The sequence below is a fragment of the Rhinolophus sinicus genome, linkage group LG14 (genome assembly GCF_036562045.2).
Source record: "Rhinolophus sinicus isolate RSC01 linkage group LG14, ASM3656204v1, whole genome shotgun sequence".
Taxonomy (NCBI): Eukaryota; Metazoa; Chordata; class Mammalia; order Chiroptera; family Rhinolophidae; genus Rhinolophus; species Rhinolophus sinicus.
The window spans coordinates 42,801,716-42,823,830 of record NC_133763.1 but is presented as its reverse complement, the minus strand read 5'-3'; the positions used below and the strand labels follow the sequence as shown (position 1 = coordinate 42,823,830).

The 22,115-nt window shown below is 40.5% G+C and overlaps 1 protein-coding gene across 1 annotated transcript; it reads right to left on the bottom strand.

Moving 5' to 3' along the window:
* Window positions 1-768: 768 nt before the first annotated feature.
* Window positions 769-22,053, bottom strand: CD53 (CD53 molecule). The gene is made up of 8 exons (XM_019730460.2): window positions 21,929-22,053; window positions 12,257-12,336; window positions 11,063-11,251; window positions 9,507-9,581; window positions 8,850-8,945; window positions 3,553-3,633; window positions 2,411-2,494; window positions 769-1,601 (listed from the first exon to the last, which is right to left on the bottom strand). Exons 2-8 carry the CDS (start codon window positions 12,317-12,319, stop codon window positions 1,530-1,532), a joined length of 660 nt encoding a protein of 219 aa, XP_019586019.1. The 5' UTR covers window positions 12,320-12,336; window positions 21,929-22,053; the 3' UTR covers window positions 769-1,529.
* Between the last annotated feature and the right edge of the window lie 62 nt (window positions 22,054-22,115).

Genomic DNA, 22,115 nt, shown 5'->3' with positions numbered 1-22,115 from the left:
TTTGAGAATAGAAACCAATTCTTTCATACCTTTCTCTGACTTCTCTGCCTTTGGCTCTGTATTAGGTGTGCTCTGATCTTTTGATTTACAAAATGTGGTTATCATACAAACAATTTAATTTAGCTTATTGACAATTTGATTGAGCTTTTCCTGACCCAACAAACATGGCATTGTTGGCCACCTCTAAGATAGCCCCCAATGATCTCCACCCCATGGTATCCATACCATTGTTTAATCTCTTCCCCTTGAGTGTGGGTTTAACTTTCAACTTACTTCTAAGGGACAGAATATGGCAGAAATGATGTGATGGCATTTCTGAATGATACTATCAAAGGACTATGGCTTGTTTGGGGTGCTGTATTTCATGCTCTATCTTGAATGTCTTGCTATGGTGAAAGCCAGCTGCCATGTCATAAGGCAGCTTTGTGCAAAGGTACATGTAGCAAGAACTGATGCCTACCAAGAGCCATAGGAAAAAGCTTGAAAGTGGATCCTCTTCCAGTTGAGCCTCGAGATGGTTGCAGCCCTAGCTGATGTCTCGATTGTAGTTATGTGAGACATCATGAACCAGAATCACCCAGCTAAGCTGTTCCCAGACTCACGACCAACAAAAACTGTGAGATAATACAGATTTGTTGTTCTCAGCCACTAAGCTTTGGGGTAATTTGTTATGCAGCAATAGATAACAAATATCCCTGACTTGCGGGCAAGGCAATCAGTCTGAGTTATGTAAAGTATATTTGAGATATAAGAATGGGAATGTCGTGATTGAGATCACGTGCTATTTTATTTACTAAAGAGTTAAAATAGTACATTAACAAACCTTTATGTGATAGAGAAAGAACACCAGACCTCTTCTGAATGTGATTATCACCTTCAGAGACACGAGTCCTGCTGAGTTACTCCATAGTTATGTAAATCACAGGCTAAGAGATTGGTAAAGTCAGGATATGAATAAATGGATCATTTCTTCTGGAAAGACTTATAATGACTCAATAATGGCCTTTAATAAAGTAGTTGAAATGAAACCTCACTCTTTGGAGAAAGAGTAGCTGTCATTTCTGTAGCCAAGGCAGCCTATCTAAAGGAAACTCAGGGTGGTGACAATGATCTAGTAAGTCTAGCTCCAGAGCGTCCTTCCCATTGTCTATTGCTGACTTTGGAGAATTACCTGGGCATGATTTAGAGACGAGAGTCTTGAAAATTCAAGTCCTGGGCCCATCCTTTGATCTTGAGCCATTAATGCCACAGGGTCTCTTGGCCTCTCGTGTCTGGAAAATGCTCAGGTATTAGTGTCACCATTTTGAGTGACACAGCTGCCACTGTGAATGATTGTCTTGATTTCTGAGGTGGGAAGGGCCTGGCCAACACCCTCTTCTCTGGTTGTATAAGACAGGGACCAAAACAAGGAAGAGACGAGAATTGAACAAAGATGTCAGTCTAGGAGATGATGATTTTGGGCTTCATGCTATAAGTGGTTTTGGATTTCCAGTGATGAAACAAGTCTTTCCGGCAAAGGCAGTAGCAGGTCACAGCCCTAGGGATTGGCTGGTTTTGTCAATCTGGCAATTCAGAGTCAGTGCAAAGGACATCCCCAACACCTGAGGAAAGAGTGGAGAAAATATGAGGTCTTTGTAGGAAGAGCCATCTCTCCCACAACCCCTGGGATCAGCCCCAAAGTAAAAGAAAGTATCTATTATACTGAGACTACCCTTCCTGTCATCAATTCCAATTCCTTCTCAGGTGTCCTCTCCTTTAGTTTCAGAATGGCAGTGGGTAGGTAAGTGGGGGGTCAAGATGGCAAGAGAGTGGAGTATAAAGTGTTGGGACATCTTTTGTCTCCTTAAGAAGTCCTTAAGAAGGCTTAAGAAGCTCTGCTGCTGGTATAATCACGTTCTGAACAAGTCAGCGCTTCATGCAAGGAGTCAACTCTATTCATGCCCTAGGCCTTCTTGGTTTCCAAGCAGAGAAACATTGTTTCCCTCTGAGCTCTTTGATTAAGTCTTAACTAATCTGTGATATACCCAAAAGACTTGGCTATAAAAATAGTAGAAATATCACACAATAAAGAATACAAAACTACCCCCAATTAATTCCTGACTTAAACTGAGCAGAGACACACCACAAGGACATTGAGTATAATTTTCATCACCAACTCTTGCTTAATCTACAAGGCCAATTTTTAAAGTAGACTGTTTTGTTCACCACAAGCTTTTGTCTTAGGAATAAGTTGACCAGATAGATCTTACAGCATATTTTCTCTATGCTTTAAATTGGTAATAACATGGTTTGCTACTTGACTGGGGAGCTCATATTTATTGAGCACATACTACATACCTGGTACTGTTCTGAAACTTTAGATGACCTAACTCATTTAATCCTCAACATAGTCCTGTGGTTCAGCTCTTACCTGGATCACACATACACAGATAGTGATGATGCCAATATACAGGAAATTGGACTCAAACCACACTGTGGCTTTTTCATAGCATCCCTAGAAAAAATTACAAGTACAAATTATATCGCTGCATTATTCAACTTTACCAAGAGGTTTATTTGGGAAGATGGTTTGTATTCTGCCTTATGCCAAGAGACTTAGGCCAGGTGTTACATTTTTATTTTCTTTACATGAATAAAGAAACAGGCATAAAGGTGAGAATATTAAACTAGACTTTTCTGGTGTTCTTATCATTACAGTAACACCTAAAGAAGTCTTAGATCCTCACACACTGAGTTCATCTAGCTCCCAAAAGGTATGTCAGCAACAGGTGTCCTTATGTTCTTTGAAAATGTACTGCTGACTTGGTATTAACAAATGGGAATACAGCCTATGCAATGCTAGGATTGGTTGCATTTCAGCTTCTGCTTCAAAAGCCAGTAAGTCTGTCATGGCCCTACCAAGCTCCAGGGCAGTTGCTTGCTGGTAGGAGTCCCAGCCTTTCTTCACAGACCTAAAAAATTCCAGAGGTTTCTAAACAACCCTAAGGGTGGGTAACATGGGATAATAGAACCGTAGGGACTTGGTCGAGTTGAAAGATGATTTTGGCTTCTTCTCTGGGTCTACTCTAGAGATCCAAATTAAGTAGGCAGGTTGCTTCAGTAGTTCCAACTTTCTCTCTCCCAGCTCTTTACTTATGACTCATTTCACTGACTGGAGACTGCCATCTCCAAAGAAGGAGAGCAGAGAAACGGGTAGAGGAAGAAGCTTTTCTAACCTCAACCTTACAAATTTCACTTTCAGCCATAAGGAGACCCACTTCTTGCTCAAGAAAAATCTAGACATAATCCTCTGTCTCTATCACATGCCTTCCCCTTCTATTATAACCGTTTAGGGCAGCAAGATTCTTAATTACATCTCTAGTTGAAATTAGCTTGTGCCTTTTTTGTTTTTCCTGATTTGTCTGGTTACTTGGGTTGTCTCCCTGGTGTCTATTTTGTTCAAGGTTCCCTGTTTCTGCTTGGGAGGACTAGGTCCTGTGTGACTGGATTTTCTAAGATAATTAAAAGTTTCATCAAAGAGGCCAACAAACAAAAAATTGTCCAAAAAATTACCTTAACTTGTGGATCTGAAGGGCAAGATGCTGGTATGACAGTGGTCCAATCTCTTGTGCCATTTATACCACAGCATTGCAGCTGAAAGCCAAACACCCCAAAAATATAATTGTTAGAAGTCAGCAGAAAGAAAACTCTGGGCCTCGGAGAAAAGATGGGCCCTTCACACTTCATTCTATAGCAAAAATCCAGAATTGGCCTGACTACTATAGCTCCTTTGAACAAAGTGTTTTCAAATCCATTATTTCATTTCATTCATATAGACTCCTTGAAGTACAGAGGGTATGTTTAGTTTATTCACACTTTACAGGTTGAAGATTAGATACACAGAGGACTTTATCATGAAGGGATTAGTCTGACCATAGGCAGACCCACCATCCAGTCTTAAGATCACAGAAAGTAGGACAATCAGACATCATGTGCTTGCTTACATGATGTAATAGGATATATCAGCTATGCTAGTCTCACTAGAAAGAAAACCTCCCTCAGGCTTCCAGATTCACAAATAAGGGAGATAAAGATTCTCTGACACTGAAATATCTTGAGGAAGAAACTAGCCAGATCCAGAAAGTGGGGATTCTACAGAACAAACAACCTCATTCATTCCCACAAATCAATAGCATGAACAAAGAGGAATACTTTATAAATTAAAAGAGATTTAGAGAGACATATCATCCAAATGTAACATGTGGACCTTGTTTGGACCTTGACCTGAAGAAACCAATTAAAACTAATTTTTTAGGTAGTTAGAAATATTTGATTGTAGATCATTTATTAGTGATATTGAGGAATTATTATAAAATTTTAGGTGTATTACAAACAAGTTATTTTACATGAAGTCTAAACAACACACTTCTAAATAACACATGGTCAAAGAAGAACAAATGTCAGGAAAAATTTTAAAATATTTTTTAAGTATATGGAAATGAAAATACAATGCATAAAAATCTGTGGAATTTAATAAGCAAAAGCAGTGCTTAGAGAAAAATGTATCTCATTGAATGCGAATATTAGAAAAGAAGAAAGATCTACAATCAGTAATCTAAGTGTCCACCTTAGGAAACTAAAAAAAGAAGAACAAATTAAATTCAAAGTAAGAAGAAAATAAATAGGAATTAGAGCAGAAATCTATGAAATTGGAAACAAGAAATCAATAGGGAAAATCAACAAAACCGAAAGGTGGTTCTTTGGAATGATTGATAAAATCAATAAGGTTCTAGCCAGGCTGAGTAAGAAAAAAAAGAGAAGACACAAATCACTAATATCAGAATAAAAGAGGGGTACAGATCCCATTGAAATTAAAATAATAATGAAGAAATACTATGAACAACTCTATGCCTACAAATTTGATAACCTACATGAAACAGACCAATTCCTTGAAAAATACAATCTACCAAACCTCATACAAAAAGAAATAGATGATTTGAATAGGCCTATATCCACTAAAGAAATAGAATCATAATATATAACCTTCCAAAACAGAAAGAACTAGGCCCATATGGGTTCATTGGTAAATTCCACCAAACATTTAAGGAAGAAATTACACCAATTCTCTATAACTCTTTCAGAGTATAGAAGCAGAGGGACTACTTCCTAACTCATTCTTTGAGGCTAGCATTACCCTAATACCAAAATCAGACAAAGACATAAGAAAAAAACAAAACTAAACTAGATATCAGTGTCTTTCATGAACATAGGTACAAAAATACTCAACAAAATATTAGCAAATTGAATAAAAAAGCATGAAGAGAATTATACACCATGACTAAATGGGATTTATACCAGGTATGTAAGACTGGTTCAACATTTAAAAATGAATAAACACTAGAGATCTACTGTACAAAATGGTACCTATAGTCAACAATAATGCGTTGTTAAGAATTGTTAAGAAGATAGATCTAATGTTAAATGTTCTCATCACAATAAAATTGAACCAAGACATGTTCAACATCGGAAAATCAATTAATGCAAGTTGTTGCAACAAAAGACTAAAAAAGAAAAATTACACAATCATATCAATAGATGCAGAAAAAGAATTTGCCGAATCCAAACCCCATTTATAATTTTTTAAATCCTCAAAAGGTTGGAATACTAGGGAACCTGCTTAACTTGATACAAAAATAATCTACAAAAAGCCCTGCAGTTAGCATCATACTTAATGGTGAGAGCTTGAAGCTTTCTCACTAAAATCAGGTATAAGGCACTCCTTTTTAACATCGTATTGGAAGTTCTTGTTAATGCAGTAAGGCAAGAAAAAGAAATAAAAGATATAAAATTCAAGAAGAAAGACATAAAACTGTTTTTGTTTGCAGATGATATGATCATCTATGAAGCAAATGTAAAATAATCAACATAAAACATCTAGTACTAACTAGTGATTATAGTCAGGTTGTAGGATATAAGGTTAATATGTAAAAGTCAATTGCTTTCCTATATGCCAACAATGAATATGAAATTTAAAACACAGTATTATTTATATTAGCACCCTCCCCTCCCCCCGAAAATAAAATACTTGGGTATAAATCTAACAAAGTATACATAGATCTATATGAGGAAAACTACAAAGCTCTGATAAACAAAATAAAAAAAGAACTAAGTAAATGGAGAGATGTTCCATGTTCATGGATAGGAAGACCCAATGTTGTTGGGATGTCAGTTCTTCACAACTGGATCTATAGATTCAATGCAGTCCTAATCAAAATTCCAGCAAGTTATTGTGTGGATATCAACCAACTGATTCTAAAATTTATATAGAGAAGCAAAGGATCCAGAACAACAAACACAATATTGAAGGACAAGAACAAAGCTGGAGAACTGATGCTACCCAACTTTAAGACTCACTATAAAACTACAGTAATCAAGACAGTATGGTACTGGCAAAAGAATAGACAAGTAGATCAATGGAATAGAATATAAAGCTCAGAAATAGGCTCGCATACATAGAGTCAACTGATTTTTGACAACGGAGCAAAGGTAATAAATTGGTTGAAGATAGTCTCTTCAACCAGTGGTGCTGGAACAAGTAGACATCCACATGCAAAAAAATGAATCTAGACAGAAACTTTACACTCTTCACAAAAATGAACTTAAAATGGATCATAGACCTACATGTAAAACACAAACCTATAAAACTTCTAGAAGATAATATAAGAAAAAATCTAGATGGCCTGGTTATGGAGATACCTTTTTAGAAACAACACCATAGGCATAATCCATGGAAAAAAAAAAGATAATCTGGATTTCATTAAAATTAAAAACTTCTCCTCTGCAAAAGACAATATCAAGAGAATTAGAAAAGAAGCCACGGCCTGGGAGAAAATATTACCATAAGACATATTTGAAAGAGGACTGTTGCCCGAAATATATAAAGCCCTCTGAAAACTCCACTGGAAAACAAACAAATTGATTATAAAATGAGACAAAGACCTTAACGGACACCAAAAAAGACAGATAGATGGCAAGTAAGCATATAAAAAGATTTTCATCATATATCATCAGGGAATTGCAAATTAAAAAAACAATGAGATATCATGGCACACCTATTAGAACGGACAAAACCTGGAACCCTGATACTAAATGCTGGTGAAGATGGGGAACAATGGGAACTCTCATTCATTGCTGGAGGGAATGCAAAATGGTACAGACACTTTGCAAGACAGTTTGGAAGTTTCTTACGAAACCAAACCTACTCTTACCATAGGATCCAACAACCATACGCCTTGGTATTTATCCACAGAAGTTGGAAACTTATGCCCACACACACAAAGAACTGCTCATGGATGTTTATGGCAGCCTTATTCATAATTTCCAAAACTTGGAAGCAACCAAGATGTCATTAAGTAGGGGAATGGATAAACTGTATTATATCCAGGTAATGGAATATTATTCAGTGCTAAAAAGAACTGAGCTACTCAGCCATGAAAAGACATGGAAGAAACTTAAATACATATTAGTAAGTGAAAGAAGCCAATTTGAAAATGTAACCTACTGTATGATTCCAACTCTATGACATTCTGGAAAAGGCAAAACTATGGAGCCAAAGAAAGATCAACAGTTTCCCCATATGGGAGTCGGAGGAGAGATGAACAGGCAGAACATAGAGGATTTTAGGGTAGTGAAACTATTCTGGGTGATATTATAATGACGGTTGTGTTTCATTACACATTTGTCCAAACACATAGAGTGTACAACCCCAAGAGAGAACCCTACTGTGAACTATGGACTTTGGGTGATAGGTTCATCCTTGGTTAAAAAAAAAGTATCATTCTGGTGAGTAATATTGACCATAGGCAAGACTGCGTATGTGTGGGACCAGAGGGTACTCGTATGTGGGAAATCTCTGTACCTCTCTCTCCATTCTGCTGTAAACCTAAAACTGCTCTAAAAAATAAATACTTTTTTTAAAAAAGTTATTATCTTTATATTTAACGGGTGAAATGATATAATATTTAGTATTTGCTTTAATATAGCCTAGCAAAAAAGCATAGGGGATTAGTTGAAATGACATTGGCAAAATGTTAACTGTTGAATCTGGGTGATAGGTACTCAGAGATTCATTTTGCTATCATTCTCTTTCCTTTTGTATTTGTCTGAAACCTCTATAATCCATAGGGTTTTAAACTGAATTAAAAAATCAAGAATTGCGGATTCAGAGTAGTGAAGTGACTTTCCCAAGGCCACCCAATCCTGGTCTCTGGGCGCTAATTCCTGTGGTGTTTCCTCTACTCCACACTAAGCAGACGTGGCAGGGCCACAGGAAGCGCCACGTGATCAAAGTGACATTGTCTGAGACGCAGACCCTGCCAGTGCCAGGCTGCATCCCTGACCCTTCTTTATCTCCCAACACACCAAGGCAGGAATGCAGAGTTAATCTATGTTTGTGGGTGTGGAGGGCGTCTAAGAACTGGGATGCTGGTGAGCTAGGTGACAAGCAAGATTTGGGTGACTCAGGAATTCAAAAGAGATTTCTTTGTCTGATATAGTTTCTGTTTCTAGGAAAAGTTTGGAAACTACACAAACTAATCTTGTGTGACACATGTGGGTCTTCCTTGCATCTTAGTGGGGCTTGAACAATAAGCCTATTGGAGTTGGTGAAAGATGAAAAAGAATATAGACAACTTTGTACCAATCAGACTGACTCCTATCCCTCCTGTTTGTGAAGCCAAGCATATTCTGGAACCCATAGGCTGTGGACCTTAGATTCTGACTTTCGAGAAAGGAAGTCCCCTCTAGCCCCTGAAACTGAGGTTGGAAAATTAGGTCAGGGTTGAGCTGAGGAAGATTCCATCTGTACTCACAAATCTCTGGATGGAGTCCCACGCCGCCCTGGTGCTATTGTCCGAGTGATATCGCTGGATACTGTCCGTCAGGCCATCAGCCACAGACTTCCTCAGCTGGGAAGGGCACGTTCCAGCAAAGGAGACATTGTAAAAAGGAGGTGAGTTCAAGGTGACTTTCTAGTGCAGGGTAGTGGTTCCGTTTGCTCTTCCCTTCCAAATGATCTCAGAGCTACAGAAGGGAAGGGAGGGGTTCTGGACATCTTTTTTATTTTATAAGAAGTGCTAAGGGTGAGATGGCATTGAAGGAAGAAGCACAAAATGGTCTCTTCTGCTTCCAGAACTCTGATTTTACAAAGGAGAAAAGGGGACAATCAAAGAACGGGCTTTCTTAGGCACTGAAACCTATTCTGTATCGCTAAACACATGGAGACAAGCAAGTAGGAGAAAGAGAAACTTGTTTTGACTGTTCTTGTACTCATCTTTCAAAACCCACTCAAATGCAATATCCTTCATGAAATATTTTTCTCTCCCAAATGATAATAAATCTCTCTTTCCTTCAACCTTCCACTTTGCTTCTCCCTCTGATTATAGGGTTTACTTTGTGTCAACTTCTTCTCCACTGCCCACTCCCCATCGCCAGCCATGCAACAGTGAGCTGCGTTCTTTATAACTTACCTTATGTTCATACGCGAAGAGCAGGATGGCCAAGGTCACCTCAGCAAGGAGAATAATCAGCAACAGGACAAAGAACTGGGGCAAAGCAGAAACATGCTCACCCCACTGAGCCCCGTTCTCCCCCTATTCCCACTGCATCCTGGGAGCATCCAGTCATGTGTTTGCACGGGTGTGGTAGGTTCTTATTCCTGCCTGCTTGGGCCGTCACCAGCTTTCTTTTGTTCTGGGAGAGGAATAGGTATTCTTTCCCTACAACTAGACTCCAAGACGGTAGCGGGCGGATCAGCTGTCTTCTAACTGCGTTCTTTCCTTCCCAAGTGCCTATCGAGCTCTACGTGCATAACGCATATTTGATACCATTTGTTGAATCAATGAAACAATTTTGGCATCAGCCTATCAAAACAGTGGAGCAAAAGACCAGGAAACTAAACCATGAATCCTCAGAGTTTGGGGCCTGGTCCTTTCTGCAAGAACAGGGCTATTTTGGGGTGGGGACAGGTGATGGTGGGAGTTGAGAGGAGCCCTGTACAGATGGGGAAAAGAGACGCTCTAATCATGGTTCTAATTCATATTTATCTCCATCTCTAGTTGCTTACTCCCTTTATTGTTAACAGACACAACAGAAAACACATTTTCACTTATTTCCGTTCCTTCACGTTTTTACCCCGACATGAATTTTGACTACTTAAAACCTTTTCCCCATGTCTATTATCTTCCATCTTTTGCCATTAGTCTGGGAACTCTCTGAGAACAGGGACTTTCTTATTCTATCTCTTGGCTCCAGTTTAAGAGTTGACCCATAAGGGAAAGAAGATTAACCCAATGACTTAAGAACCAAGGTGATAGAGCACCCACACTTACGGGTGGAGTGGCACTGTTATACCAAGCTCTGTCTTGTGTACACTGGAGAAATAAGTAGCTCTTTTTTCATAGAGATTACAGGCAAAATTGAAGCCTAAAGGTGCTCCTCGGAACAGTTACCTGACAGGGAACAACTGAAAAGCTCTCACATCTCATATTAGACCTCAATGGCTGTAGCCTGGGCCCCTGCCTGTACTGGGTCACTCACACTATGGCATATCTCATGCAGATATGAAATAGGGAAGCATCCTCTGCCATATCAGGAGGATTGCAGTATTCAGGAGAACCTAGAGAACTAGAGAACTAGTTGTTCCATTAGTTGGTGACTCTGAGTCAGATCCTGAAAATATATACTAATGGGAGGAGGATTTACGTAGATGGATGACACTTGATTTCAACCAGACTTGAAAAAGAAACGAAATGCTATGAATGGAAGTTGCAATGACAAAGGTTGTTGTTAATGGTGTAAAATGGATTCCAAAAAGGATAGCAATGCCCTCTCCCACCTATCTCTGGGACCTCAGTGAGAAACAAAATACTATTGGTCTAGATAGACTTGGTTGAGCTGAGATGCCAGTTTTAAGTTTCTATGATTTCCCCTTACCCATAGGTGAGCTGCCAAGAAACATCTTGCCTGGGGTTTAAGGCATCATGTCCCCCCACTTACGGTACCACATCAACTGTGAGAGACTCACCGACATAAGCAGGCACTTGTTCTCCTTGATGGAGCCCATGCAGCCCAGAAAAGCAACCACCATGATAATGGAGCCCACGATGACAAGCACATTGCCCAGCGTGAGGGAGGGGAGGCTATGGAAGAGCACCCCAACATTGTTGTGGATCAGGAGATATATCCCAAAGCCCAAAATGCAGCAGCCACAGAACTGAAAAGAAGAATCGCACAATATTCTACAGTCAAACATGGTTCTCGAGTATCTCCTTACATTCTCATGTAATTGAGATTAGAATCACCTTTTTCCATTGGCTCTATCAAGACTGATGAATAACCTCTTTACCCAGTTTTCCCCATGCACCTAGAAAACAGGTGACCCTAACATCTTCCTGTGATGTCTCACTCATGCCGCATCCTACCTATGTCAGATACCAGGGGAAGCTCACGCCTGTGAGTAACACAGTATCTTCATGCTTCCGATTCTCTACTCCTTGTTCCCTCAGCTGTTTACATATGGTCTTCCATTACACGTGGAAAGCACAACCGTGTAGAGGGGAGGCCGTGTTTGAGGAGTTCATCTTGCTGGGTAGAAAATTAGAGGAGCCAACTTTTAAGAACATTCTCCTACTGTGTTTCCCCGAAAATAAGATCAGGTCTCGTATTGAATTTTTCTCCAAAAGATGCATTAGGGCTTATGTTCAGGGGAATGCCATCCTGAAAAATCATGCTAGGGCTTATTTTCCAGTTAGGTCGTATTTTCGGGGAAACATGGTAGAAACAAATACTATCCCATCTTATATCTGTAATTCAATTGCTAAACCTCCCCAGAAAAGGTGACTTGCCTTTTAATCAGCTATTCTTCCAACAGGCCCAGGAGGGAAGAAAAAAGCTAGAAAGAGGTACTCAGTACACAGAATGTGGATATTCTCATCCATAGATGTCAGCAGTGAGCGGTAATCGCCTAAAGCCCCCAGAGAGAGAAACAGCATCCCCATAAAGAACCGCCCTGGTTACCTTTCAATTCTGCAAGCTTACACTGTGGCAAGATGGGAAGAGGGGAGGAAAGTATTTTCCCTTCTTCTTAGGCTGGGTATACTGCACATGACCCAGGCACACCTAAACTGCACTTCACACAATTCTCTTCAGCAGAGGAGAGAGAACTAGAGTGTAGCTGAGAGGTGGTGAGCTCAGCCATGCTCAGAAGAAACGCACTTACCCAAAAGAGCAAGTTGAAGAAAAACAGGACATACTTCAGCAATTTCAAGCTACTCATGCCCATGCTGGGATAGTCTTGCACTAAAACGTGTAAGGAAAAACAGGAAGTAAGTTACCTGACTCTGCAAGGTGGCTCCAAAAATCAGAGGGCACACATATTCAGCATTCAAGGATCTCCAGCCTTACCTTGGGTTTGAGCTATGACTTTTCTCTGGAAAGTTTCCCCAAACTCCCTGCTCTCTTAGTCTCTGAACTGAGGTATCAATAGACTCATCTTGGACACTCAGTTTTGCTCCAATTCAACAAACCAAGGATGCTTAACATGGAATGAAATGCTCTAGAAGTAAGCAATAGAGCCATTCTTGGAGGAGGGTGAGTCACAGTGACACACACGGGGCCAGTGCTCAAAGACTAGTGACTGGGCACTTACTCAAGATGGCAGCACTGGGGGCAGGGATAGGCTGTGGAGAAGGCCAGTGGCTGAATCAGCCATTTCCTTAGATGCCCTGAGATGAACAAGCATATTACTAGTGGTCTGTGAACCTCGCTACATGAAGGTGGTGGGAACATATTTATGCCTCCTTTATTCTTTTACTGAAGAGACATTTATGGTGTTTTTTGTTCTCAGATGCTGTGGGAGATGCAATCATGACTAAGCAGTAGCTATCCTCCAGAGACGTTAATCTTATAGCAGAGATAAAACTGACCAACAAATATCCAATGGAGAAATGAAAAGAGAGCTTGAATTTTTAAAAAAACATAATGTTTTTCTTGGTGAGGACATCAATATGCAAAATCTGGTCATCAATTCCCGAGATCCAGATGCACAATTTTGAATTTTCTCTCAGAAGTAATGGGGTGCTCTAGAGTGACTCATATTTTAAAACTACACATGAGGCTAATATACAGAACACAATGTCAATTTCTTTTTTTTTTCTCCCATTAGAACTATGCATTTTACTGGTGCATAGATTGCTTGTACAATCCATCGTACCCTCTTTGCTGTGTCAGGGTACCCAGAAATCAGATGGTCTTGAGAGACGATTCATCAGGCCGCAGATAAGCCTCAGGAGCCACTTCTGTTCCACAATAGAGCAATCTCTGTTGAAAAGACTAAATACTTATATCTGTTTCATACTGTTTTCCTCTTCCTTTATTTTGTCCTCTTTTCCTCCCTTTCTTGTCTTGACACTCAGAATTATTCCTAATTCTTCATCATAACTTTAACCAAGTTAAAGTTAGATTTTAAGTGTGTCCCAAGACCCCAAGTGGATGCCTGAAACTGTGGATAGTACCTAACCCTACGTGTACTATGTTTTTTTCTTTATATACATATATCTGTGATAAAGTTTAACTTGAAATTGGGTGCAGTAAGAGACTGACAGTAATAAGTAATCATAAAATAGAATATCATAACAATACACTATAATAAAAGTTATGTGAAAGTGGTCTCTTTCAGAACGTCTTACTGTACTGCACTCGCCCTTCTTGTGGTTATGGGAGCTGATACAATGCCTACGTGATAAGCTGAAGGGAGATGAATGACGTCGGCACAGACAGAGTGTTAGGCTACTGGATGGGTCACTATGATACTGGGACAGTGGATCTGATAACCAAGATGGGTATTAAGTGGCTAACAAGCAGGTAGCATATACAGTGTGGAGCCACTGGACAGAGGAATGATTCAGTGGGGACAGGGCAGGACGTCCCAGGTGGGACAGAGCAGGACGGTGCAGTTTAAAACTTACTAATTGTTTGTTTCTGGAATTTTCCATTTAATATTTCCAGACCATGGCTGACCATGGGTAACTAAAACCATGGAAAGTGAAATCAAGGATAAGAGGGGACTACTGTAGTTGAGAGATGAAAAACAAATGATGATTTACTACACAGGCTTTGAGGTCAAACTTAAAGTCTTAAACTCTCACAAATGCCACTAAACAGCTATATGAGGTTTGGAAACCTACTTAGCATTTCTAGTTACAATTTATTCCTATGTAAAATGGGGTAATACTTACACCTGAGAGGGTGGATGTGAACGTTTAATGATCTTACCACAGAAATTGACATATGGCCAATACTCAACAAATGGAACCCATGATTATTTAGTCTTAAAGGACCACTCTTGTTTCTCAAGAGTGGATGATATATTTGAGTGTCTCCCAGGCCTCTCAATATTGACCAAGTCTCTCGTAGACTGAGATGCATCTATGGAGAAATAATCTGATTCATTTTATCCAGAATTTTAAAATTAATTTAACCCTTAGGATGTCACATTTACCACTCTCCATCTCAAAATTCTTGAGAATTCTTACTGTATCCTTTTGCACAGTAATAAAAGATGGATATGTCAAGTCCCAAAGAATAGTACCAAATACCATGGGAATTCAAAAATTTTCAGCTGTATTAATGATGTAATTGACATTCAAATGAGTGTATTCCTTTAAGCAGCTAAACATTGACATTACTTCACAGACAGAAAGAAGAACCTCTTCTTTCACCATCCCTGATATTTTCAGTTACTCAGGTTCACACTAAATTAAAGGAGAAAAACTGCCCATTTGGTAAATAGTGTCACTACTTTTACCGCACACAATGATGGCCCCAGTTTCCATATATTCCCCCCTTCCCTTTATTCATTGTGACTGAACAGTTATTGAGTGCCTACCCTGTCACCCCTTCCAACTCCACTGCCTGGAAGAACTGACATGCCTCCACTGTCAAAGTCTGCAACTCCTAGCCCCATGACTCATGGCTCTGTGAGGAAACTCCCTGACGTCAGCTTCTAGGAAACCTCTGTGACCCAACTGCAGTTAGCGGTGGCCACCTCCCACAGCCCAACAGGAGGCCAAGGATTAAGGTTACACTTTAGTTTTCTCCAAGCAAAAAGTTTGAGAAGGTAAACCGTCTTGTGGATTTCTAGTTCAATCCCTCTCTTTTCTTTCACCCATACTTGCATGGCCATCCAATCTGGTCTTGAATTGAATTAAGTTTAAGTTCAAAACTAGATCTGTTTGATTCCATCTGTTGGCTGACGTGAGTGGCCGGTGGCCAGGGTGAGTGGCCGGCAGCCGGCGAGAGCTGCTGTGAGCTGCTGTGAGCGGCCGACCAACGACTGGCGACCGACTGCCTCAGCCGGGGGAGCGCAAGGCTCATAACACCAGCATGGGCCAGGGAGATGTGTCCTACACAACTAGACTGAGAAACAACGGCTTGAACCGGAGTTGGGGAGGGGGAGGAGGCAGAAGAAAGGGAGAGGAGGGAAAAAGAAGTGGCTAAGGTTGGACAGAAGCTTCAAGAAACTATCAATTCTTGATCTCCAGCTTTATCTGATCCAATCCTAGAGACAAATCTGGAGCCACAGCAAGATAGCTTTGGTGTTACACAGACTTTTTTATTTATGAGATACTAATAAGTGTTCCTCAAACAAAAACAAATGAAACAATAGGGAGTGAGAGGAATTTGTGATCAAATAATTTTGGAAGTAAATGGGATTAAATAAAAACAAGCCACAATAAAACAATAAACAGTTTTTTTTAATGAATGACCTCTGCTGAGAAACTTGTTATATGCTAATATACACTGTGGGTCACTAAGAAAAGTCTACTTATATAACTACAAACCCATTCTTATATTGAAGATTCCTTATTAATGGCTCAGAGAACATAGTGTTCCATGGCACACAGCTTGATAAACACTAGTAATGGAGTCAAACAGATCTAGTTTTTAATTCTGGCAGCGCTACCTGCCAGCAGCATGACCTTAGGCTACTCACTGAACCTCTCTAACTTTCACAATTTCCGCATCTTTAAAATGGTGACATCAATATCGGTTAAAAAAAAATTAAGGGTTGCACTGGCCCAGTGGCTTAGGTGGTTAGAGCTCCGTGCTCCTAACTCCGAAGGCTGCCGGTTCGATTCCCACATGGGCCGGTGGGCTCTCAACCACAAGGTTGCCAGTTCGATTCCTCGAGTCCTGCAAGGGATGGTGGGCTGCGCCCCCTGCAACTAAGATTGAACACGGCACCTTGAGCTGAGCTGTCGCTGAGCTCCCGGATGGCTCAGTTGGTTGGTGCACGTCCTCTCAACCACAAGGTTGCCAGTTCGACGCCCGCAAAGGATGGTGGGCTGCACCCCCTGCAACTAGCAACGGCAACTGGACCTTGAGCTGAGCTACGCCCTCCACAACTAAGATTGAAAGGACAACAACTTGACTTGGGTAGAGCTGATGAGTCGTGGGAAAAACACACTACTGTTCCCCAACAAAAAAAGTCCTGGAAGTACACACTGTTCCCCAATAAAGTCCTGTTCCCCTTCCCCCCCAAAAAAAAAACCTTAAAAAAAGAAAGTTTTTTCTAAACAGGAAAAAAAATGTGTTCTCTATGAGGGCCCCCAAATTAAGGCTCTCTTGCCAAAATAAATTTAGATCAATGATATAGTTCACTGAACCCTGAAAAAAATACCGAGTTCTTCATAAACATATTTTATTTATAATCCTCAGGTCAGCTCTGCAACTTTGGTGTCAATAGCCCCACTTTGCAAACAGGAAGTCCAAGGCTCAGACAGCCTAGATAATTGGTACGAGATCACCCCACTAATGATCAGCAGAGACAAGGGGCGGGCCAAGGTGTTTCAGCCTCCAGAGCCCACTCTCCTTTCACTGCTCCTCAATTCACTCGCTACAAAATGATGAGCCTCCAGGAGGACTCCCTTCATCTTTCGGTTTGCACCCCTGTGAGCAGTGGCTGAGGAGGGAGGGCGGGTTAGGCATGTATGTCTCTTCCAGGGAATAATAGGCAATTGTAGGGGGAGAGGTGATACGAAAAACAAAACAAAACCAACAACTTTTAGGCATTCATTGCCTCTCATCTCTCCATCACTTTGGCAACGGAATATGTCTGACATCTTATTCCTCCCTGATACTGTGGTCTGGTGAAATTTTTTTTCCCTTCAAGGCTGCTCTCAGGGGAGAGGAGTTGGTGATTCGTAGAAAAGAGAAAGAAGGAAGAAGCAAAGATGAGAGAAAAAAATGAAGAAAGACAAATCCAGATGATCTTGGAGGCTCATTTTCTACCATTTGGAAGTTTAGCAAGAGAATAGCTCAACAAAAAAAATCACAGATGCTACTAGCAAATGAGCTGAGACAGGGACCTTTATAACAAGACCAGTCTAAATCAGGAACAGTTACCTAAAACAGTTACCACTAATGCGGAGTCAGTAGACTAGAGCTTCTCTGTCCTTACTCTTAAAACGTGTAAAACTTTGCCGTGAAGTGTTCCTGTCTGAGAAGCCTATCCCTCATGCATGCAAGCACAGCCCAGTATGGACAAGGCTCTCTGTGGGATAACGGAAGCCACTTCTGTGGTTCGCCTATAAAAAGTTTGAATAACCAGAATCTAGTCATGAGGAAACATCAGACAAACCCAAAAAGAACATTCTGGAAAATAACTAGCCTGGAGGCTTCAAGAATATCAATGTCATAAGATACAAAGAAGGACTATTTCAGATAAAAGCAGACTAAAGAGACATGACAGTCAAAAGCAATGTATGATCAGAGACTTCCTTTTGGTATCAAGAATAATGGGGCAATTGGTAGACTCTGAATAAAATCTATGAATCGTCAGTACTACTGTACCAGTGTTCATTTTCAGATTTTGATCATTGTAAAGTGGTTATGGAAGAGCATGTTTTTGTTTGTAGAAAATACACACTAAAGCACAGAGTGGGAAAGGCTATCATGTCAGCAATTACCCTCAAATAAGAAAGCCAGGGAAGAATAAAGAAAATCTGGTAAAATGTTAATATTTGGGAAATCTGGGTGAAGGCAGTTCAGAAATTCTTGGTACTATTTCACAACTTTTCTATAAGTCTGAATTTTTGTAAAAATAGAAATTTTTAAAAAGACTTTAATATGAGTAATTGATTTAAAGGATTCTGATTTCAAAATCATTACAACTTAAGTCCCTGATAGTATAAATACTGAGAATCTACCATAGCTATTTTCAGAAGAACAAATCTCTGGATAATTCTTAAATGCTTCTGTTTGCTCCTATATAGAGTGAATATTAAATCATGAGTTCAAATTTACTTGGACAAATTTTAAAATATGTGAGGTGTCAAAATCATTTCTCACCCCTATTCCTCAACTAGTTCTCTTGAAATATAAAATGTCAACCAAAATTTTGACAAATTAAATGTATATTAAATATATGATTTGCTAGCTTATTGATTTCAGATCAACTGGATTTATAATTAAGTTGTATTTTTATTTCACTTAAGTTAAAATGCCCTGGAAATGTCTTTTTTTTTCTTTTCTGGAATGTGATACTCCTTTTAATTAAAAGTTGACGGAAATTTCTTGATGTGAACAAGAAACAAAGTCTAATGATGCCTATTTAATAAGAAGTCTATAAAAAAAAAGGGAGTATAGTGTGTGGATGAAACAGAAAATCATAGAGAATCGGGAAATAGTCTAAAAAACAAGTTTAGTAATTTTAGGACTTTGGACAAGTCACCTTATCTGGAAAATAAGTAGATTGGAATGTTACAATAATAGCTAATACAGAGGGTGCCAAAAAAATGTACACACATTTTAAGAAAGGAAAAAGACTATTAATATATATCGATAACAAAAGATGAATACAAGTCACGTGTGACTTCTGCAATTACAAGAGGTGCTCAAAGTGGTTCCCATCAGCATCCAGACACTTCTGATTATGGCGAACGGCTGTTTGAGCAACATTGACCAAAGTGTTAACATCTCTTAAAAATGTGTATGCGTGTTTGTTTTTGGCACCCCCAGTGTATCCTGGGCTGTCACTATGAGTTGGGCACTTTATTTGAATGTGAATAATCTCCAAGTTTCCTTTAAGTAACAACATTCTAAGACTTGGAATATAACACTTCTAGTTTAAATAATTATACAAATGTATCCTTGTGGCATCTTTTCTTTCCAACAATTCTTGGCCAGTACATATGATGTATAGAAGCTACGGCTACTACCATGTGCTGGTGAGATGGGGATGAAGGGCTTGCCTCTGGATCCCAACACAGACCCATGGTCTCCACTCTGAGTGACCATCCATTGGCTTTGGAAATGCATTCTCTTCTTCTTTCCCAAAGCCTACCTACAGACAGCCTTCCCAAACTGAGTCCCCAACCCCCAGATGCCATCCTCTCCTCCCGTGCCCCAGCAACCACCTGGAGGCCCGCTGTGCACAGTTGTCTGGTTTCTCTGTGTTACTTTCACTCCATCACTCTGCATCTGTGGTGGCAGCTGGGTCCTGGAGTACCCTGAGGGCAAGTGCCCAATCTCTAGGCCCAGGGTGATCTGCATACATCAGATTCTCACTTGGTACAGGAAGTGCTGTACCACAGGGCTGACTAATGTAGGAACACAAACCAAACCACCATAACTAAATCAACACAGCATTTCCTGGAACAGAAGCTGAGGGAAAAAGAATGGCTGTAACCTCACAAAAAGCTCCACCTTTCACTCTAGCACTGGAAAATCTAGGCTAAGGAGGAAAATATCTGCCTCTTCACCCTCATTTCAGGTCATAGTCCATCAATTCTGTCCTGTGGATATCTCAGGTATAGCCCCATCCAGGGCGAGGCCACCTGCCTGGTTAAGGATCTTGCCTTCCACTTTCAGGTGCTGGGATTCTAGAACCAAGGAAGAGAAATGGATCTCTACTTCCTGTGGCTCTGCAGTCATGGCTTGTCACGTTCCAGTCTTGCTTACTCTCATTTCTAACATACCTGGGGGTTCACAGGTTTTAAGTTTGCATATACTGTGCCCTGTCTTGAATGCCATTATGTCCAGTCTCCACAGCAAACTCATACTCCTTTGAAAATGGAGCCAAGCAGTCCCCCCTTCTCCCAGGGAGTCTTTGGCACATTCCTAAACTCCCCCTACATTTTGTGCACACACTCCCTCGATTAGAGAAAAGATCACATTTTGTTATATTTCTGTGTAGTATTTGTGTCTGTCCCCCATGCTGGACTCCACAATCACTTCGGATTTAATAACCACATCTGTTATCTTTGTGTCTCCAAGCACTTAGCACAATATCTAGCCACTGGTATGTTGCAAGATTGGAGTAAGGAAGAGGAAAAGGCCTCAGCTCCGAGTCTGAAGCCTTCTGAGTAGGCAGAGGTCAACCTGAGGACATAAGAAACTGAAGACCAACAGAGTTTGACCTCTCCAGTTTGTGTCTCCTGTCGAGTACCAAAGGGGAAATCCCTTAGGTAGTAATTGTGAAGGCCTATGTTTTGAATTGTTCCCTGTGGGTATAAAGGTGCCCAATCCTTTCATTTAAAGGCTAAATATTCTTAACCAGCCCACACAGGAAACATCACAGGAAACCATGTTTTAGCTCAGTCTCTGCTCCAACTAAACTGCAATTTCAAAACAGTGTACATTCTGCTAGAGATTGAGAAAGCAAAATTTCTTTGTTTAGCCAGCAGCTAAGATTCTGCTTTTGTTCAACTTTCTTCCAAAGCAGCTGTGTACATATCTAATATCTCTTTTCTCCTATGGGAGTTCCTTATGGGCAGGCCTATTTGCTGGACTACTGTCCTCCTAGCTTGCCACCACCGGTCCCCACCATCATCTTCCAAAGCCCAGTGCCTGGACCCAGAGGATACTCAACAGTTGATTGTTAAATGACTTTGTTGAAAAGTCTGGTCTTTATTTGTAAATTCAAGCCTCAGTAGCCCGAGGTGTTTTGGCCTTTCCACCCCTCCTTGTTGGTGGGTGGTTGTGATCCTAGGGAACTTTCCTGTCCCCTCCAGGAGAGATACTTGCAGGTCCTGGAAGGAGAAAGCTCTGAGTTAGAGTCCTTCTGGTGACCTGACCTAGCAATGGTGGTGGTCACAGAAAGCCAGGACCAAATGTGGCTATGACTTTCTGAGTCTATGACACCTCAATCACTAGTTATAGGGCATGAATTAGAAATATTGCAATATCAAGTTTCATTGATTGGTGCATGTTATATTTATTAACATGCTTTGCACACCGAGGGTAAATGTATTTGGGGGAACTCTGATGATCACAACGCACTTCCTGTCATTTGAAAACAGCCATTCTAATCATCTCTTAGAGGCGTCTAAATTTCGCCTCTTGAAACATAGGTACTGACCACGCCGTCTGTTCCTGGCTGAGCTGGGTGTTGTGATTTGCAGCAGTCCTCGTATTTAGTGGGAGTCACTAAGTTTACTTTTGAAATTTTCTCAAATGAAGTAGACCTACATCTCCCAGCTGCATTTCTAAATGGCTCTGGCTGTTGGTTCTCTCCTTACTTGAAAATCACAAGACCAATCTTCTAAAGACCAAACCATGTAGGAAATCTCCCCAACGTCATCTCACACAGGCAGCTCCAGGCATCGTAAATGGCCACACACAGAAATTCAAGTTTGGAAGCAATTTAAGGATAGGAATGTCCTGACCCAAAGAGATATCGGAAAATGGGAACGTGCTTAATTCTGGCCTGATTGCCTTTAGAGGGTTACTAGGATCTTGCTGATTCTTTTACTTCCTGCATAATATTTGTGAAACAGAAGCAGGAGATTTTAGAGTCACTAGCGAGGTATATGGAGACCCCTAAGAAGATACCCTCTCCCACATGGTTCATCTCTGCTCTCAAACCAGATTAAAATGTCACCAATCTTACCTTTTGCAGGCACTTTTCCTCAGTCCTTTAGACTTGATGATTGTCCTTTAGGTGGCTGCGACAAAGCTGTTACAACGGAAGTCCGGAGCTATTTGTGTAAAAGGAGAAGTGAAGGAGGAATAAATGTGAACATACTGCGACAACAGGAAGTCCATATGTGGAGAGGGAGGAAGTGAGCCTGGGCCCG

Excerpts from the sequence above, each read along its gene's own strand:
- CD53 (XM_019730460.2), bottom strand. The coding sequence starts at position 12,319 with ATGGGCATGAGTAGCTTGAAATTGCTGAAGTATGTCCTGTTTTTCTTC. Across the intron at positions 2,495-3,552 it reads CTTCAGATCCACAAGTTAAG|GGATGCTATGAAAAAGCCAC; the intron begins GTAATTTTTTGG and ends AATTTTTTCTAG. Across the intron at positions 1,602-2,410 it reads TCTGTGTATGTGTGATCCAG|GTGTTGGGGATGTCCTTTGC; the intron begins GTAAGAGCTGAA and ends CTCTTTCCTCAG.